At 32.3% G+C, this 19,155-nt stretch overlaps 1 protein-coding gene across 1 annotated transcript; it reads left to right on the top strand.

Moving 5' to 3' along the window:
- The first annotated feature begins 14,210 nt into the window (after positions 1–14,210).
- On the top strand, positions 14,211–14,642 carry LOC115695273 (uncharacterized). The gene has a single exon (XM_030622350.1). The coding sequence runs from the start codon at positions 14,211–14,213 to the stop codon at positions 14,640–14,642; it is 432 nt and encodes a 143-aa protein (XP_030478210.1).
- The last annotated feature ends 4,513 nt before the right edge of the window (positions 14,643–19,155 follow it).

Below are 19,155 nucleotides of genomic sequence, written 5' to 3'. Positions count from 1 at the left end.
AATTCTAAGTTCTAAGAGTGGATTCAACGAAGAATTAATAAGTAGGAATTTACTTAGTAAATTCGGTTCACTTATTGGAAGCTCAGCATATAGATCCATGGTCCCCATTCTAGTTGAGAACATACAGCTTGTAAGACTCAATAATTGATTTGCGATTAATCAATTATAATTTTAAAGTTAGACTATGTCTGAATTGTGAATTTTCACTAAGCAGGGGCGAAATTGTAATGAAAAGAGATTCTAGGTTTATTTATTTATTAATAGACTTTATATATCTAATTAATAATTAAATTAAATGACAATATTATTTAATAATCTATTTTAGTTATTAAATTATTGGTTTTTGCATTTAAATGGTTAGAATTGGAAAATTGGCGTTTTTGAGAAAATAGAAATAAAATTTGTGAAAACTGCAAAAACCAAGTGGGGCCCATTACACACCATGGCCGGCCACTTAAAGTGGATTTTCAAATTGATATTTTCATTATTTTAATGCCAAATAATTCCTAACCTAAACCTAGTAGTTGCCTATAAATAGAAAGTGATGGCTCAGTCAAATCATAACTTTGAATAACCTTTTCTGTGAGAAATTTCTCTGTTCAGAAAAACTGAGCCTTCCCTTTCTCTCTATAGCTGAAATCTCTCTCTCTTTCTTCTACATAAATTTCGAACCTTAGTGATAGAGTAAGTGCCCACACACAGCAAGTGGTAACTCAATCGTAGATTGGAAGACTGTGAAGGATCACACACAAAGAGAAGGACATTCGGGCTCAGATCTTGATAATACTCTGCGACGGAAAGGATACAAGGGTTAGAGATCTGAGTGGAAGGAGACATTAATTCTGCTGCATCAATGTAAGGTTTTCTTAACTTTATATGTGTTTATTTATCATTTTAGGAAGTTCATATTTAGGGTGTTAAACAACATACTTGTGAGTAGATCTAAGATCCTGGTAAAATAAATTCCAACAATTATATGTACTCGTTGTTCATTTAAATATATAATATATCAAGTCATGATAATTAGACTGATGAATAATCTATTAATAAATTAGACGACTTGTAAAAAAGATACCAGGACAAATGAATGATATATTATGGTTATATCTATTTGACCATTACAATAACATGATAAAGTTGTCATGTATCTTTTAAATTGTACACATCATTGAATTGATGATAGTGATTCTTGAAGAAATATAAAGTTTGATAAACATAATAGTGACTCCTGAATAGTGTATATGTAGAATAATATAATTATATTATTCCTGTATATAAATATGAAACTTGTAATGATTACTTATATGTTGTAGTGATTTTACATTACCTTATGAAAGTTTCATTGAAATACAAATTATAGTGAACTCAAAGTTCATGAACTGAGTTATTTTGACATGATCAATCATATGCAATAAATTGTCAAAGGATTTGACTAAATTTTGTTGAAGAACAAGAAGATTCTTCTCATTGTTAATTTATAAGGCTCAAAAGAAGAATATGCGTATATTTGCACATAGAAAATATTTAAATTATATTTCTTTAACAATCTTGAGCCATTATTAAATTTTTATTGCATAGTTTCTTATCGACGTGATAAGATTATATGATCATGCATTTACAAAATTTGTAAATTTATGTATTTCTAATTATACATGTATGACTCCTTCTTAGAAATTAATTAAGTTCATAAGTGTTGAACTTGAACCTGGAGTTTATTGAACCTGAAGTTCAATGTCATATAGTATATATGCGTTTAAACAAATATTTATTCATTGTGATATATTGAAATCCCTATAAGTGTATTAATATTATTAGATAGCACCTGTTGACACCATCAATGGAGGAGTGGGACGTACCACCGTTACTCCCCTCAACTTATTTCCTGAAACCACTGGTCATGTTGGAGAAACATCAACACCGGCAGCCACTGTGGGACAATTCTCGCCTATCACACCAGCTATAGTTTCTGATGGAATCATTGAACTGACTATGGACCAATGTACGACTCTACAAGAACAAATGCAGGCTCTGTAGGCTGAGGTCAATGGAAGGGCAGGACCCGATGTCCTCCCCAGGTACCAAACACTCGTTCGGATAACCCTTAGGTAACAAACACTAGGTGACAAACTAATAATTGCTCTTGAGGAGAACAACGAAACGGACAGGAGGGACTCAATTTGAACCAATCTACGCAAAGGAACAAGTCGCACAAAACTCTAACCGTGAGGTACCACAAGAGGAGGATCCCGAGTGACGCAACCCTCGAAGCAGAGCCCAACCACAAAATGAGGTAAATGATGCTGAATCTTATTCTTCATCCTCACAAAGTCGTTCTCCCAGTATATATACCAGGTCTGGCTTCGTGGAGACACCTCGAGGAGGGAGATACCATGTTCACAGGGGTAATCTTCATGATCACCTCAATGCAGTCTTTACGGCACGGTCTCAAATGCCCAAAAACCGCGATGAGCCCCGTGATCCCCAAGTGGGCGATCAAGGCACAAACAATGGCAATAACCCAGGAAATGTTGTTAACCCGCCTAACGCACCAGTTGTGACTACTAAGGTAGTAATCCCAGCTAACATAGCTGCGATTGCGACTGCACCAGCGACAACTCAGAACAACATCGTCATGCCAAAGGGTGTTGATTAGAGCATCCTGCTACGAGCGTTGAAAATAATCGAGTATTCGAGAAAGCCCATTTACAAGCTCCATGCAACTTCTCCTTTCACTGAAGAAGTGCAACAGGCTCGACTTCCTAAGGGATTCAGGTTATCTGAATCGCTAAAATATAAAGGTAATACTAATCCCATAGATTATTTAGAAAAATTTAATACAATTATGGAAGTAGACTAGGTACCTCAATTAGCAAAATATCGCATCTTGGCAGCGACCTTAGAGGACAAAGCTCATGATTGGTTTAGCCAGTTACCTCAGGCGACCATATCGACTTGGGAGACTTTCGTAGATCTATTGTTGACACACTTTCAAGCCACGATGATGTACAAAATGCCTTATACAACCCTGGCTAACATCAAGCAGGAAGTTGGTGAGTCTTTACAAGATTATTTTAAGCATTTTAATGCTGAAGTAACCAAGGTTGAGAAGGCCCTTGAGTCTTCGTTAGTTTGTATGTTAATAACAGGTGTCTTGCCAAGAACTGATTTCTAAAAGGAGTTGAACACTCGAAGACCAGAATCGTTGGTAGAATTCTTCGCCATGGCTAAACTGTTGGGTTTTATGCCCTAAATAAAACTCATTTCAATATAATCAGATTTACTTATTAATATAGATCAGAAATAACATTTAATGTTGCATGGTTCACATGATTTATTTCATGATTATATGTACATAATGTATAAATTCATCTGAAACCCTTTTCACATACTTGATCCTGTTTATTGTGCCGTCAACACATTGGAAAGTAAACATGACTATGTGAATAAAGTTTCCTAGATTTATCAGACGTAGGGTTTTACTGATATGATAATCTACAACAGAGTTTACTTGCATTTGGAGAAGTGCTATGTTCTTTCCAGAGCATTGGTTAAAGTAAAGCTCAGGTTGGATGCATGGAGTATGCATCGGAAGGGACCGATATTGAACTTTGAATTAGATTTAATTAAACTTACCGTAATATCTATTCAAGTCAATATCGCCTAGTTGATCCTAGATCAAATGTTCTTAATCCTGTTATGATTAGGCTCAATCTTGAAAGGCTATTCGTGTTCTTTGATTTGTTAGTTAAGCCTACTTTTAGGTCAGGGTGATACGTACATTTTGGGAACACGGTAGTGCAATTGAGTGGGAGCGCTAGCATAAACATGGAATCTATAGCTTCTATCTGGCGAATAGTAAGCAAAGGATGATCTCCTTCGAGCTTGACCAAACGAACATAAATGGTGGAGTACTCATTTCACATAAGCTGAAATATCATTTATACGGGGTCAAGTGTTTTAAGGATAAAATACATTGTAGGGTGTAACGGTAATTTAATCCCTTTACAGTGTAGATCATTCATATAGAGGATCATTGATCACATTAGGATTATAACAATGGATAACTAATGATGTGTCTATATGGTGGAACATATAGAGCATTCTATATACTGAGAGTGCAATTCTAAGTTCTATGCGTGGATTCAACGAAGAATTAATAAGTTAGTGAATTTTAGTGCTAAATTCTTGATCTACTTATTGGAAGCTCGGTTATATAGACCCGTAGTCCCCCCACTAGTTAAGATAATATTGCTTGTAAGACTCATGTAATTGGTTTTGATTAATCAATTATAATTCTCAAATTAGACTATGTCTATTTGTGAATTTTTCACTAAGTAAGGGTGAAATTGTAAAGAAAGAGTTTATAGTGGCATATTTGTTAATTATGATACTTTGTATGGTTCAATTAATAAATATGATAAATGACAATATTATTTAATAATTATTTATAGTTATTAAATAGTTAGAATTGGCATTTAAATGGTTGAATTAGAAAATTTGCATTTTTGAGAAAATCAGATGCAGAAAAGATAAAACTGCAAAATTGCAAAAGTGAGGCCCAAATCCACCTTTCATGGCCGACCACTTTTGTAGGGTTTTCCCTCTCATATTTTCATTATTTTAATGCCAAATAATTCAAACCTAACCCTAGTGGAATGCTATAAATAGATAGTGAAGGCTTCAGGAAATTTACACTTAAATTTTCTATTTTTCCTTCAGAGAAAAACCTGAGCCTTTCTCTCTCCCTATCTTTAGCTGCCACTTCTTCTTTCTCTTCCCTCTTGAATTTCGAAATTCTTAGTGTATGAGTAGTGCCCACACACAGCAAGTGATACCTCAATCATAGTGAGGAAGATCGTGAAGAAAGACTTTTAGCAAGAAGGAGGTTTCAACATCAAAGATTCAGAGAAAGAGATCCAGGTTCAGATATTGATAATGCTCTGCTACAGAAAGGAATCAAGGGCTAGATATTTGAACGGAAGGAGTCATTATATTCTGCTGCACCCAATGTAAGGTTTCTTTAACTTTATATGTGTTTAATTTCATCGTTTTAGAAAGTTCATATTTAGGGTGTTAATAAACATACTTGTGAGTAGATCTAAGATCCTGGTAAAATAATTTCCAACAACTGGCCTTAGAGCCATGGTAATTGATTTACTTACAAGAAATTTGGACTTTAAAACGATTGTTTGTTTGTTTATGGATGGTATCATGTTGTATTGAGTGTTATTTGATGATTGATTGATGTTTGTAAATTTTCGTGAAAAATAATTACGATTCTGTTTTTGGAATTATTTTTATTGGATAGTATGGAAAAAATTAAGCAAGTTAGCCTTTTACAGAACTCAATTTCGATTTTATTTGAATTAGTTATGATTTTTTGAAGATTCAAAAAAAATCAAAGCTGTGCTGAAATTTTCCTGCGATCGCGAAAACTGTCCGTACAGCTCACAATTTTTTCGTTTTTCTTCGATTTTTCATGCTTTTTCATGGAATTAACTTCCGATTTTTTGTATAGTTTTGTATATATACTATTACTATTCCTAATTCAATTCTAATTATCATTTTGAATTAATTTAATATTTTTTAAATTTAATTCAAGATATTAGTGTAATTTGAATTTGAATAGAATTAGTATCTATCTTCTTGCTTAAAAATCTATCTTATTTTTAAATTTGATTATATCTTATCTTATTTTTAAATTTAAGGTCAGATTTTATATATATTTTTAAATTAAATCTTTTTTAGATATTTTGACCTTATTTAAATTTAAAATAAGATAATTATAATCATGTAATTTTAAATAGATGTAAGATATTTTGCTAACTTTTAAATTTTGTTATTTTATTTATTTAAATTACATTTAAAATCTGAAAAAGATATTCATTTATCTTTTTTTTTTTAATTTTTTATTTAATTTTTATTTATAACATAACATTTAAATTTTAAAAGTAGTTAGCAAATTTTGAAATGATATTTAGGTTGGTTGAAACCTAATTTTTCAAAATTGTAGGTTTAATTTTAAATTTAATTTTTTTTTAAAATTTCGAATGATTCAAATTTTTTTTAAAATTTTCGAAAAATTATTTTTTAATTAATTAATTATTTCGAAATTAATTATTGAATTTAAAATTAAATAAATCCTACATCCAACTATCCAGCTAACCTTGTTGCAGGAGTATGTATTTTAGCTTGTTTGTAAGTTTTCAAAACCTATTATTACTTGATTGCAAATAGCCATGGTTACTTTTTGCCAGATCTAATGATCTGATGGCTCCCTTGGTCAAGTTAATAATTTGTAACAGGTATATTTACAATCTTCTTTCATCTGTGTATGACCTAGCAACATGATAGGACCCATCCAAAGTGTGCCTGTGTAAGCCTATGTGTTTAATTTTATTATAGATGCATATAGGTTGATGTTGCTAAAATAAATTATCATAGTTCTTGATAGAATTTATTTAGGCCCATTTAGTTTTTGGGCCTATTCAATTAATAACAGTTGTTCTTATTAAGGTTAAATTCCTCTCTTTTGGGCCTTGTGTGAGAGTTGGGAGCCATAGAAGTGGGTACGACATACTGAACCCAGCACCCCCTCACATGAACCACCCCAATTGTGAAGGCCCATTTGCCTGATTTGAATAACTGTACTAGGTTAATTAAACTAGTTTAACCTAATAAAATTGATTAGCAACATAATTAATTTCATTTATCTTGAAATTAATTTAAGAAAAATATAGTTTAAAGAATTTTTTATTCTAAGTTAAACTATATGTATTTTCTTGTATTTAATTAAATATAGAATTATAACCATCTAGATTCTTTCTGAAGCTAAATTTAAATTTTTCATTAAATATTCCTATTTAAGTTGATATTTAGTTATCTACAACTAACCAACTTAAATCTGAATATCTTTTGGATTTAAAATTTCAAAATTAAGTTGAGGAATTTTAGGCACTGGTTATTAAGATTCTTTAGATATTTTTTTTAAGTTAATATCTTTTCGAATATTAACTTAAAATGGAATATTTTCAAATTAAGTGGTTACAACTTAATTTTTGATATTTAATTAAATTTAAATTTGAAAATATTTAAGTTCTAGATTTTTTCTAATACAACTTAAATTAGATATTTTTCAAATTTTTGTGGAAAAGATACTTAGTCAAATAAGATATTTTCTAGATAGTTATTTCTAGACTACTTATTATTTCTAATATTAAATAGGAAAATACTATAAATTGTGAAATTAATTATTTAAATAATTAATTTTGGTACAATTTATTTTAAGTATATTTTTTCCTAGTATTAAACTAGAGATTAATAATTAAGCCTTCTCTACACTTAATTATTTATTTCTTGAATTTAATACATTTAATTAATTTGAAAAATTAAATATTTAAGTTGATTTTCATCATGATACTTAAATATTTCTTTTTCATGACACTTAATTAAATAGAAAATTATTTTTAGTTGAAATTTATTTTTTCAACTAAATTTAAATAATTTTCAAAATATATTTTTTCTTTACTTTATTAATCAAATTTCGAAATTGCATTTCTTAAATGCTAGAATTTCGAATTTTATCTTGAAAAATAGATTAAGTTGTAAATTAATTATTTATTTTAATTAATTTTGGACCAACTTAAATCAATGATTTTTTCATTAATTGATTAATTTAAAAATAAATTGAATTAAAGTATATTATTAGAAATTAAATTAATTAGTCAAAGAAAAATCTAGGTAGATGATATTTTTGCTTGAAGTATTTTTCTAGTGTATTTAATTAAATAGAAAATTAATATTTAAGTTGATTTTCATCATCATACTTAAATATTTGAAAATTTTCTTATATATTTAATTAAATAGGAAAATTATATTTTTTGTTGTAAATCAATTTTATTAATTAATTTTGGGCCAACATTAAATTAGAATAATTTTTCCAGGATTTATTTTTTATTTTAACAAGCATTTTTCGAAAATTGTATTCTTAAATACTTTAATTTTTCGAAATGCAATATATATTTATAGAAAATAAAATTTGAGTTGTAAATTAATTTAAATTAATTTTGTAACAACTTAAATTGAATATTTTTCTAAATATTTATTGGAAATTATTACTAAGATGGAAATAATTCATGTTATTTTCTTATCCATCTAAGTAAAATTTATAAATATTAAATTAAAATTTATATTTAGAATTTTTTATTCTAAATTGGAAATTTTAATTAAATAAATATATATTTAAAATAAATAGATTAAATAAAGAGAATCAAAGAAAATACAACTCTCTTTAAATAATGAGCTTTATTATTAAGATATTCGATCTCCATTGTGGGTTTTACACCGCGTTTGTTTTAGTGAGTAATCCTCCCTAATGGAGGAACGTTCATTAGCAATTTCGCACCGTTTAACCTCGCATGATAAGTAGTTTGTAAGTGTTTTGTATGGTATGGATCACCCTAATGGTGGCGACCATACTTGACTTGCAAATTATGAAACAATGGTGGAAGCTCATAAGATAGAATTGCCTTGACTCTCACCTAAACGGGACAACGCTAAATTCCAATCTTGATCGAATAAAAGGTTACTAGAATGTTTAACATTTTAGACGAGCTGACAACTCTATTCAATGAATGGTAGCTTTGACTCTCGCCTAAACGGGACACTGATATCAGTTTGTTGAAAACCTTGGAAATTATTTAGGATTGTATGTTTTAGTATTTTCACTTATCATTCCTACTTGCTATATGCTTATAATTTCTGAATAGTGTATGAATTTATATTGAACCATGTTATTTTCTGTTATTAAGTTGTAGTTTAATTTTGAATCTTCATTGTTGGTCTAACATGTTTGTTTTTCTAATGAGATAAATCCCTAATGGATTTTCACCATTAGACTACATAATAGTGTAAGATCTCGAAAGATAAATATTGTATATGCAACATCTAGCTGTTCATCAATTGATGACACCTTAGACTAGTATTTTTACAATATGAAATAAGAAGATTACATAAATAAGATTACTTTGTCTTTCGCTAATCGAAGCATCGTTGGATTCTTATTTATAAACGAAATTATCCTAATTTCTCTTAGCTTATTCATTTTGAATTAGCTCAATAATATATCATTGGATGAATGGTCTATAAATCATTTCATGTCATTATATTTTCTCTTAAGAAATTAAATGACGCATATGATTATAATCTCGAAATTCTATTCCCAATTGATATAAATCCTCAATCTTAGAAATCTCCTACTTGTATGGGCAAATCTGACTTAGAGTTTAAATAGTAGTGGTGGTCCAAGAAAGAATTACTCATTATATTTGGTTGAATTAAAGTCTTTGACTTTAATTTTAGAATCCAAAAGAAATTTTCTTATATTTCTAATTCCAAAATACAATACAGTTACACTTTCTCAAGTGTTTAATATCCATCTTCTATTAATGGATTAAAACTGTATGGAATATGAGTTAGGTATTCTGTGACCAGGATCCACTTGCAGTATTCTAAGAACTCTTTGATGTAACTAAACCTATGTCATCAAAAGACACTACCATTTTTTTTTAATCTATGGCATTTGTATCTTGTTCATAGTGGATTTGACAAGATCAATCTCTGCAAAGAGTTAACATGCCTATATCCAGTGAAAGTAAGTTCATCTCATTCGCAGATGGATGTACATTCAGGGGTGGATATGAGTTTTTCGTTGTATTCTTAAAACGATAACTCTAGATTATACCTTTTAGCAAGAAATTTGAAATGTTTTAAAAATTTCATTAATTTCTAGCAATGGTTAAAACCATTAAGGTAAGTGGTTAAAGATCTTGCGAACTGATAGGGGTGGAGAAATAGTTAGTTGATATGCAGTTCAAAGATCATTAAATTGATTTTTGAATTATATCCAAACTTACCTCCCCAGAAATTTCGAGTTGCATGTTGATGATTAGTTACTAGTCGTTGCCTAATTCCTTCTATGGTAATACAATTTTAGAATGATGTAATGGTTGGGTACTTAATGTAAATCATTACTAGACTCATGGATGACCTAATCAAATTCTTAAGAAAAGCTAGAACTGTTAACCATGGTTTGTTAGCTATTCTAAGTGATTAGGGGTGGACCATCCCATTGTCAATAGATAAGAAAGTGTTTGATCAAACAAATACTACTTTTCTAAGAAAATGACTAAGTCTGAAAAACAAGTAGCAAATAAAGGAGATATTTTTCTTGATTCCAAAAGTGTTCTATCATCTTATATAACATATGATGATCCCACTGCCTCTGTTGTCTTGTCACAACCGAAGAGATCAATACCATTTAGTTTTCTTAGACATAATTCACGGTACCTCGTCGTAGGTGGGAGAGTTTCTAGGAACTCACCTTCTTATGACTTGGGAGACACTAGTGATTAAAATCCATTGTGAGTTTAAACAAGTAATGGATTGTCAAGATAAGAAACTAAGAAGAAAGCCAATAGAACTATGGTTTAATCCATTCACATGGAGTAACCTAAAGCTTTCTATTACAAGGACATAAAAGGAAATTTTCGTTTATAAGTCTATTCAATGGACTTAACAAACTTCCTGTTCCTAGTATTATAGGTTTGAGGTTATTCAAACATATGGCTTGTGGTATACCTGGGAATTACTTACTCTAATGCAAGCAACTTACTTTAGTAAGATGCTGAAGCATTTTCTTTCTAATGGCAATCTATAGAAGCTTCACAACTTCTTAGACATAGATTTTATTTATCTAAGGAAAAGTCTCAACTATTCCAGAAAAGATAAAGCCATGACAGAATTTCTTAAATCATCAGTGAGAGGTCTTATATATGCTTTTGTATGCCTTAGACCAGACACCTGCTGTTGAGTGGGAGTAATGAGTAGGTATCAGATTAATCCAGAGAAGAACATTGGAAGACAATCAAGTAAATCCTAAGATTAAGAAGAGGAACTATATGTTAGTCTATAAGGGTGTGTTTAAAACTCTTAGACTACACCATATCAGATTTCGAAATTTGCCTTTGTGCTAGTAAATCTTTCTGATAAGATGGTGGTTACTCTGGGGGTGGAATAGTGATTTTGGAGAAGTGTAAAAACCTATCTGAAGTCTCTAGGTCTACCAGAGAGGGACTGAATGTTAAAGTTGCAGGAAAGGTACTTATTCAGTCTAAGGAAAGTTCTATACATCTTTGGCACCATTCCAAATTGCCTAAACTACTAGTGTTAATTTCCTGATTAACCAAAAGTAGTTGCCAAAGGTATAGAATCCAGTATCCCAAGAGAGTAGACATATAGAGAGGAATTTCACATTATCAATGATTTTGTGATTAAGGAAGAGTAATGGTGGAGAAAAGGTTGTGGTTAATTCAACCTTTCAGATCCAATTACGAGTAGTTTACTACTACTACACTTGATTTGTATATCAAGGTGTTGAGATTATTTGAAACGCACTTTTTGTTTTATATTAGTGCAAGTGGGAGTTTGTTGGGTTTTATGCCCTAAATAAAACTCATTTCAATATAATCAGATTTACTTATTAATATAGATCATAAATAACATTTAATGTTGCATGGTTCACATGATTTATTTCATGATTATATGTACATAATGTATAAATTCATCTGAAACCCTTTTCACATACTTGATCCTGTTTATTGTGCCGTCAACACATTGGAAAGTAAACATGACTATGTGAATAAAGTTTACTAGATTTATCAGACGTAGGATTTTACTGATATGATAATCTACAACAGAGTTTACTTGCATTTGGAGAAGTGCTATGTTCTTTCCAGAGCATTGGTTAAAGTAAAGCTCAGGTTGGATGCATGGAGTATGCATCGGAAGGGACCGATATTGAACTTTGAATTAGATTTAATTAAACTTACCGTAATATCTATTCAAGTCAATATCACCTAGTTGATCCTAGATCAAATGTTCTTAATCCTGTTATGATTAGGCTCAATCTTGAAAGGCTATTCGTGTTCTTTGATTTGTTAGTTAAGCCTACTTTTAGGTCAGGGTGATACGTACATTTTGGGAACACGGTAGTGCAATTGAGTGGGAGCGCTAGCATAAACATGGAATCTATAGCTTCTATCTGGCGAATAGTAAGCAAAGGATGATCTCCTTCGAGCTTGACCAAACGAACATAAATGGTGGAGTACTCATTTCACATAAGCTGAAATATCATTTATACGGGGTCAAGTGTTTTAAGGATAAAATACATTGTAGGGTGTAACGGTAATTTAATCCCTTTACAGTGTAGATCATTCATATAGAGGATCATTGATCACATTAGGATTATAACAATGGATAACTAATGATGTGTCTATATGGTGGAACATATAGAGCATTCTATATACTGAGAGTGCAATTCTAAGTTCTATGCGTGGATTCAACGAAGAATTAATAAGTTAGTGAATTTTAGTGCTAAATTCTTGATCTACTTATTGGAAGCTCGGTTATATAGACCCATGGTCCCCCCCACTAGTTGAGATAATATTGCTTGTAAGACTCATGTAATTGGTTTTGATTAATCAATTATAATTCTCAAATTAGACTATGTCTATTTGTGAATTTTTCACTAAGTAAGGGTGAAATTGTAAAGAAAGAGGTTATAGTGGCATATTTGTTAATTATGATACTTTGTATGGTTCAATTAATAAATATGATAAATGACAATATTATTTAATAATTATTTATAGTTATTAAATAGTTAGAATTGGCATTTAAATGGTTGAATTAGAAAATTGGCATTTTTGAGAAAATCAGATGCAGAAAAGATAAAACTGCAAAATTGCAAAAGTGAGGCCCAAATCCACCTTGCACGGCCGGCCAGTTTTGTAGGGTTTTCCCTCTCATATTTTCATTATTTTAATGCCAAATAATTCAAACCTAACCCTAGTGGAATGCTATAAATAGATAGTGAAGGCTTCAGGAAATTTACACTTAAATTTTCTATTTTTCCTTCAGAGAAAAACCTGAGTCTTTCTCTCTCCCTATCTTTAGCTGCCACTTCTTCTTTCTCTTCCCTCTTGAATTTCGAAATTCTTAGTGTATGAGTAGTGCCCACACACAGCAAGTGATACCTCAATCATAGTGAGGAAGATCGTGAAGAAAGACTTTCAGCAAGAAGGAGGTTTCAGCATCAAAGATTCAGAGAAAGAGATCCAGGTTCAGATATTGATAATGCTCTGCTACAGAAAGGAATCAAGGGCTAGATATCTGAACGAAAGGAGTCATTATATTCCGCTGCACCCAATGTAAGGTTTCTTTAACTTTATATGTGTTTAATTTCATCGTTTTAGAAAGTTCATATTTAGGGTGTTAATAAACATACTTGTGAGTAGATCTAAGATCCTGGTAAAATAATTTCCAACATAAACCACACAAGATAATCGAGAATTCCTTGGCTGAACTAGAAAGGGTGAAGGAGAAACGTGAGTCACCTATACCACGATCACGCTCTTGAAGTCCTAAAGGAAAGAACCCCTAGAGGTAGAAGCCCAAGAAGACGCAGCCCCTAGGGGCAGCGAAGTCCAAAGCTTGCTAAGTCCCCTTCCAAGAAGGAAACATCTCCAAAGAGAAAAGGAGGACCACGCTTTGTTAATTACACTGAATTGGCGGTCCCTCGGGATCATATTTATGCAATTGAAGAGAAGAATGGAGTCTTCAGAAAGCCTCCCCCAATCAGAGGGAATCGTGACAAAACAGATCCGAAGAAGTTTTGCAAGTACCATAAGGACATCGACCATACCACTCTAGAATGTTGGTTCCTACAGGACAAAATCAAAGAATGAATCAGACGAGGAAAATTTAGTAAGTGCAAGAAAATGGAGAAACTCATCCCCAAGCGGATGAGAATGACGAGACAAACAATGCAAGTGGTTCCGAACTCCTCACAATATCTTAACTATTATTGGAGGACCCCATATTGGTGGAGATTTTAAAAAGTTGCAAGAGCGATATGCCAAAGAAGCAAAAGAAAAACCAATAACCAATGTAAATAATCTAAGTGAGCGACCTAAGAAGTTTTCAAGAAGGAATGCGATGACATAACTTTCATGGAGACTGACACCAGGTGGGTTCATCATCCACACGCTGACGCACTCGTGATCGTCACAAATATTGGAGGAGATAATGTCCACTGAATTTTAGTGGACAATGGAAGTTCAGTTAATCTTCTCAATTTCTAAGCTTTTAAGCGAATGGGGTTGCACGAGAAGGTTTTGCAACATGTAACCTCGAGTATCTATGGGTTCACTAGAGATACAATTGCACTGAAAGGAATGATCAAGCTACAAATTACCTTGGAAACCAACCCTGTCACGGCCAAGTCAATGGCCGATTTTACAATAATCGACCAGTATTCCACATACAACGCAGTGATAGGTCGCCCCATTTTGAAAGATATGAAGATAATAACCTCCATCTACCATCTTATGATGAAATTCCTTACCCTCGCGGGTGTGGGATCCGTGCGAGGAGTCCAATCGGATTCAAGGGAGTGCTACAACACAACACTGAAGCTCGCAGAAAAGAAGAAATCGGTAAATGTGATATATTTACTTGAAGCACCACCTCCTCGACGAGAAATTTTCAGAATTGCGGAGATATTGCATGTAGAAAAACCTGATTAGGATTCGTGGATCCTTGATTACACCAATACTGCACAAGCTGTCGAAGAAACCATTGAGGTACCAATCGATCCTTTTGATCATAGTAAAGTTTTAAAGATTGGCTCTAAACTAACCTTTCAACAGCGAGAAAAGCTTGTCACTTTTCTCAAAAAAAATTTGGATGTTTTTTGCATGGAAACATTTTGACATGGTCGCAATATCACCGCAGGTCATGTGTCATCGATTGAACATTGACCCAGAAGTGCGAGGTGTTCGATAGAAGCGCCGCAAAATGGACCCCATGAGGTACCAAGTGCTTGATGAAGAAGTTGACCACCTTTTGGCATATGGATAAGGGAGTCATTCTACCCAAACTGGTTAGCAAATCCTGTACTTGTGCGAAAGTCAAATGGCTCATGGCGCACATGCATCGATTTCACAGATTTAAATAAAGCATGTCCTAAGGACACCGAGGAATCGAGGCCAATCCTGCAAAAATAAAAGCTTTGGTAGAGATGTGATCTCCCACCAAACTAAAAGAAGTCCAGGGCCTTACAGGTAAAGTCGCTGCACTAAATCGTTTTATATCACGTTCCTGTTGGAAATATTTTACCAAGATCTAGATTTATTAACAAGTATGTTTCATTAACATCCTAATATGAATTCTAAAACAATGAAATAAACACATATAAAATTTAGGAAACCTTACATTGGGTGCAGCGGAATATAATGACTCCTTCCGTTCAGATCTCTAGCCATTGATTCCTTTCTGTACCAAAGCATCACCAAGATCTGAACCAGGATCTCTTTCTCTCCTTCCTTTAGTCTGATTCTCCTTCTTGTTGATTGGATTCTTCACAATCTTCCACACTATGATTGAGATACCACTTGATGTGTGTGGGCACTCACTCATTCACTCAAGGTTCAAAAATTTTATGAAGAAAAGAGAAGGAATGGTTTCGGCTATAGAGAAAAGAAGGCTTAAAATTTTACTGAAGGAATGTGATGTCTCATCAATCTCTTTCTTTTAAGCCATCACTATCTATTTATCGGTAACCACCTAGGTTTAGATTAGAATTATTTGGCATTAAAATAATAGAAAAATAAATGGTAAAATTCTACAAGTGTGGCCAACCATAGGATAGTTATTCGGCCCACATTGCGATTTTGCCATTTTGTCATTTTCCCATCCCATTTTCTCAAAAACGCCAATTTTCCAATTTAATCACTTAAATGCCAATTCCAATTATTTAATAACTAAAAATTAATTATTAAATAATATTGTCATTTAATATATTTATTAATTAGACATATAAAGTCTCTTAATTAATAAATAAAACCTAGAATCTCTTTTCTTCACAAATTTGCCCTTGCTTAGTGAAAATTCATAAACTAGACATAGTCTAACTTTAGAATTATAATTTGATTAATTAAAATCAATTAATTGAGTCTTACAAGCAGTATGGTCTCAACTAGTATGGGGACTATGGGCCTATATAACCAAGCTTCCAATAAGCAGATCAAGAATTTACCAAGTAAATCTATTGACTTATTAATTCCTTGTTGCATCCACGCATAGAACTTAGAATTGCACTCTCAGTCATATAGATCGCTCTATATGTTTCAAGATATAGATACACTATTAATTATCCATTGTATAATCCTAATTTGATCAATGATCCTCTAATAGATGATCTACATTGTATAGGGACTAAATTACCGTTACACCCTTCAACGTATTTTATCCTTAAAACACTTAGCTCCGTATGAATGATATTTCAGCGAAGTGAAATGAGCACTCAACCATTTATCTCTGTTTAGCCAAGCTCGAAGGAAATCATCGTTTCACTTCTAAATACCTATAGAAGTTATAGATTTCATATCTATGTTTAGCGCTCCAACTCAATTATACTATCATGTTCCCAAAATGTACGTATCACCCTGACCCAAAAGTAGGCTTAACTAACAAATCAAAGAACACAAATAAAACTCTTGAGATTGAACCTAAGCATGTCAGGATTAAAATCTTTTGATCTAAGATCAACAAGTGATATTGACTTAGAAAGATACAAAAGTAAGATTCTATATCTTTACCAAGATCAATATCGGTACCAGTCCAATGTATACTCCATACATCTTAAACTAGCATACTTTGCCAATGTTCTGGAAAGAACATAACACTTATCCAAGGTGTAAGTATACTTTATCGCTGATTATCACATCAGTGTAAATCCAGTGCACTGATGAATCAAGGGCATTATCTTTTGAAGCACATAATCACAATTACATTCCATTGTGTTGACATCACTGTAATTGTGAATAACAATATGTTCTGGACTTAACAGATTTTGTACACATTAAACCATAAACACATGAAAACTACATGTAAATATCACTTGTTGATCTTAGATCAAAAGATTTTAATCCTGACATGCTTAGTCAATATCACTTGTTTAAGATGTATGGAGTATACATTGGACTGGTACCGATATTTGTGTTCTTTGATTTGTTAGTTAAGCCTACTTTTTGGTATGGGTGATACGTACATTTTGGAAACATGATAGTACAATTGAGTGGGAGCGCTAAACATAGATATGGAATCTATAGCTTCTATCTGGACATAGAACTGAAAAGATGATTTCCTTTGAGCCTGGCTTAATAGAGATAAATGGAAGAGCTCTTATTTGAGTGATTATATTAGATTACTAAAAAATCATTTATAGGAAGCTAAGTGCTTTAAGGATAAAATACATTGAGGGGTGAAACGGTAAATTTGTCCTTACTCGGTGTAAATCATCTATAGAGGATCTTTGATTATTGGGATTACAACAATGGTTAAATTTTTATAGCGTATCTACATCGTGGAACATATAGAGCGTTCTATATGACTTAGAGTGCAATTCTAAGTTCTATGGTGGATTCAATAAGGAATTAATAAGTTAGGGAATTTACTTGGTAAATTCTAGATCTGCTTATTGGAAGCTCTGTTGTATAGGCCCATGGTCCCCATACTAGTTGAGACAATAATGCTTGAAAGACTCAGTTAATTGATTTTAATTAATCAATTATAATTCAAAAATTAAACTATGTCTAGTTTATGAATTTTTACTATGCTAGGGCATAATTGTGAAGGAAAGAGATTCTAGGGTTTATTTGTTAATTAAGAGACTTTATTAAATAAATAGTTTTGGCATTTAAGTGGTTGAATTGGAAAAATGGCATTTTTGAGAAAATAAGATAAATAGCTGGAAAAATAGCAAAATTGCAAAGTGGGGGCCCACATCCTATGGTCGGCCATTATTACTCTATTTTACCATTTATTTTATTTTTTTTTAATGCCAAATAATTTAAACCGAAACCTAGGTTGTTTCCTATGAATAGATAGTGATGGCCTCAAATCAAAAGATGATGAACACACTTGCCTTCAGTCAAAAATTTGAACCTTCTTCCCTATGCTATTCGAACCTCTCTTCTCTCTTTCTCTCTTCATAATTTCGAACTATATAGTGATAGAGTAAGTGCCCACACACATCAAGTTGTACTCAATCATAGTGTGTAAGGCTGTGAAGAATCCAAATTAGAGAGAAGGAGATTCGGGCTCAGATCTTGGTGATACTCTGCTACAGACAGGATACAAGGGTGAGGGATCTGAGCCGAAGGAGTCATTTTAATTCTGTTGCGCCCAATGTAAGGTTTCTGAAACTTTATATGTGTTTAAATTACATTGTTTTAGAAATTCATATTTACGATGTTAAATAACATACATGGTAGTAAATCTAGATCCTGGTAAAACATATTTCAACATGTATATATATAAATAGGGTTATGCGAGCAAGGCATACCTAGGTTAGACTCGGTAACTATATTCGAGATAAACCCTACTAAGGCCTTATTATAAATAGATGTGTGAGCGTAACACGTTAGTTTATGCCACATAGACATATATAGGCGTGTGAGCGTAACACACAGGTCTATAGCAAATAGACAAGTAGTGCAGTGGCACCATTAATTATGTGTTATATGTATATTGAGATTAAGGATTATGCATTCAAGGCGTAATCGGGTGGTACTCGGTAATTAGAACCGAGATGAACCGTTCTAAGGCCTTATTGTATTTAGACGTGTGAGCACAATACGTAGGTCTATGTTACATAGAAATAGATAGCCATGTGAGCGTAACATGCAGATCTATGTCATACAGGCATATGAGAATGGCATTAATGTTTATTTAGCATGATATTTATGTTTATCAATATTTTATACTGTCTTGCTGGGATTGGCTCACGGGTGCTCTACTGTGCAGGAAACGGTAAATCTGTTTCTGATTAGCCATGAGTATGGGAGCTGAACGGTGTATGTACATGTTCGGGCCACAATAGACCAAGCGGGTTGGGGTCTATCAGTGATGAATTTTGTAACTCTGTTTTGCCGCTTAGGTCGGCTAGTGGAAATGGACTTGTAATAGTATTTTGTAAAATGTTTTTGGGATCCCGATACATGTAACTTTTGGTTTATAAAGTTAAAATTATTACAA

The sequence above is a fragment of the Cannabis sativa genome, chromosome 6 (genome assembly GCF_029168945.1).
Source record: "Cannabis sativa cultivar Pink pepper isolate KNU-18-1 chromosome 6, ASM2916894v1, whole genome shotgun sequence".
Lineage (NCBI taxonomy): Eukaryota > Viridiplantae > Streptophyta > Magnoliopsida > Rosales > Cannabaceae > Cannabis > Cannabis sativa.
This window is presented reverse-complemented; position numbering and strand designations above follow the sequence as displayed.

Excerpts from the sequence above, each read along its gene's own strand:
- LOC115695273 (XM_030622350.1), top strand. The coding sequence starts at position 14,211 with ATGGGGTTGCACGAGAAGGTTTTGCAACATGTAACCTCGAGTATCTAT.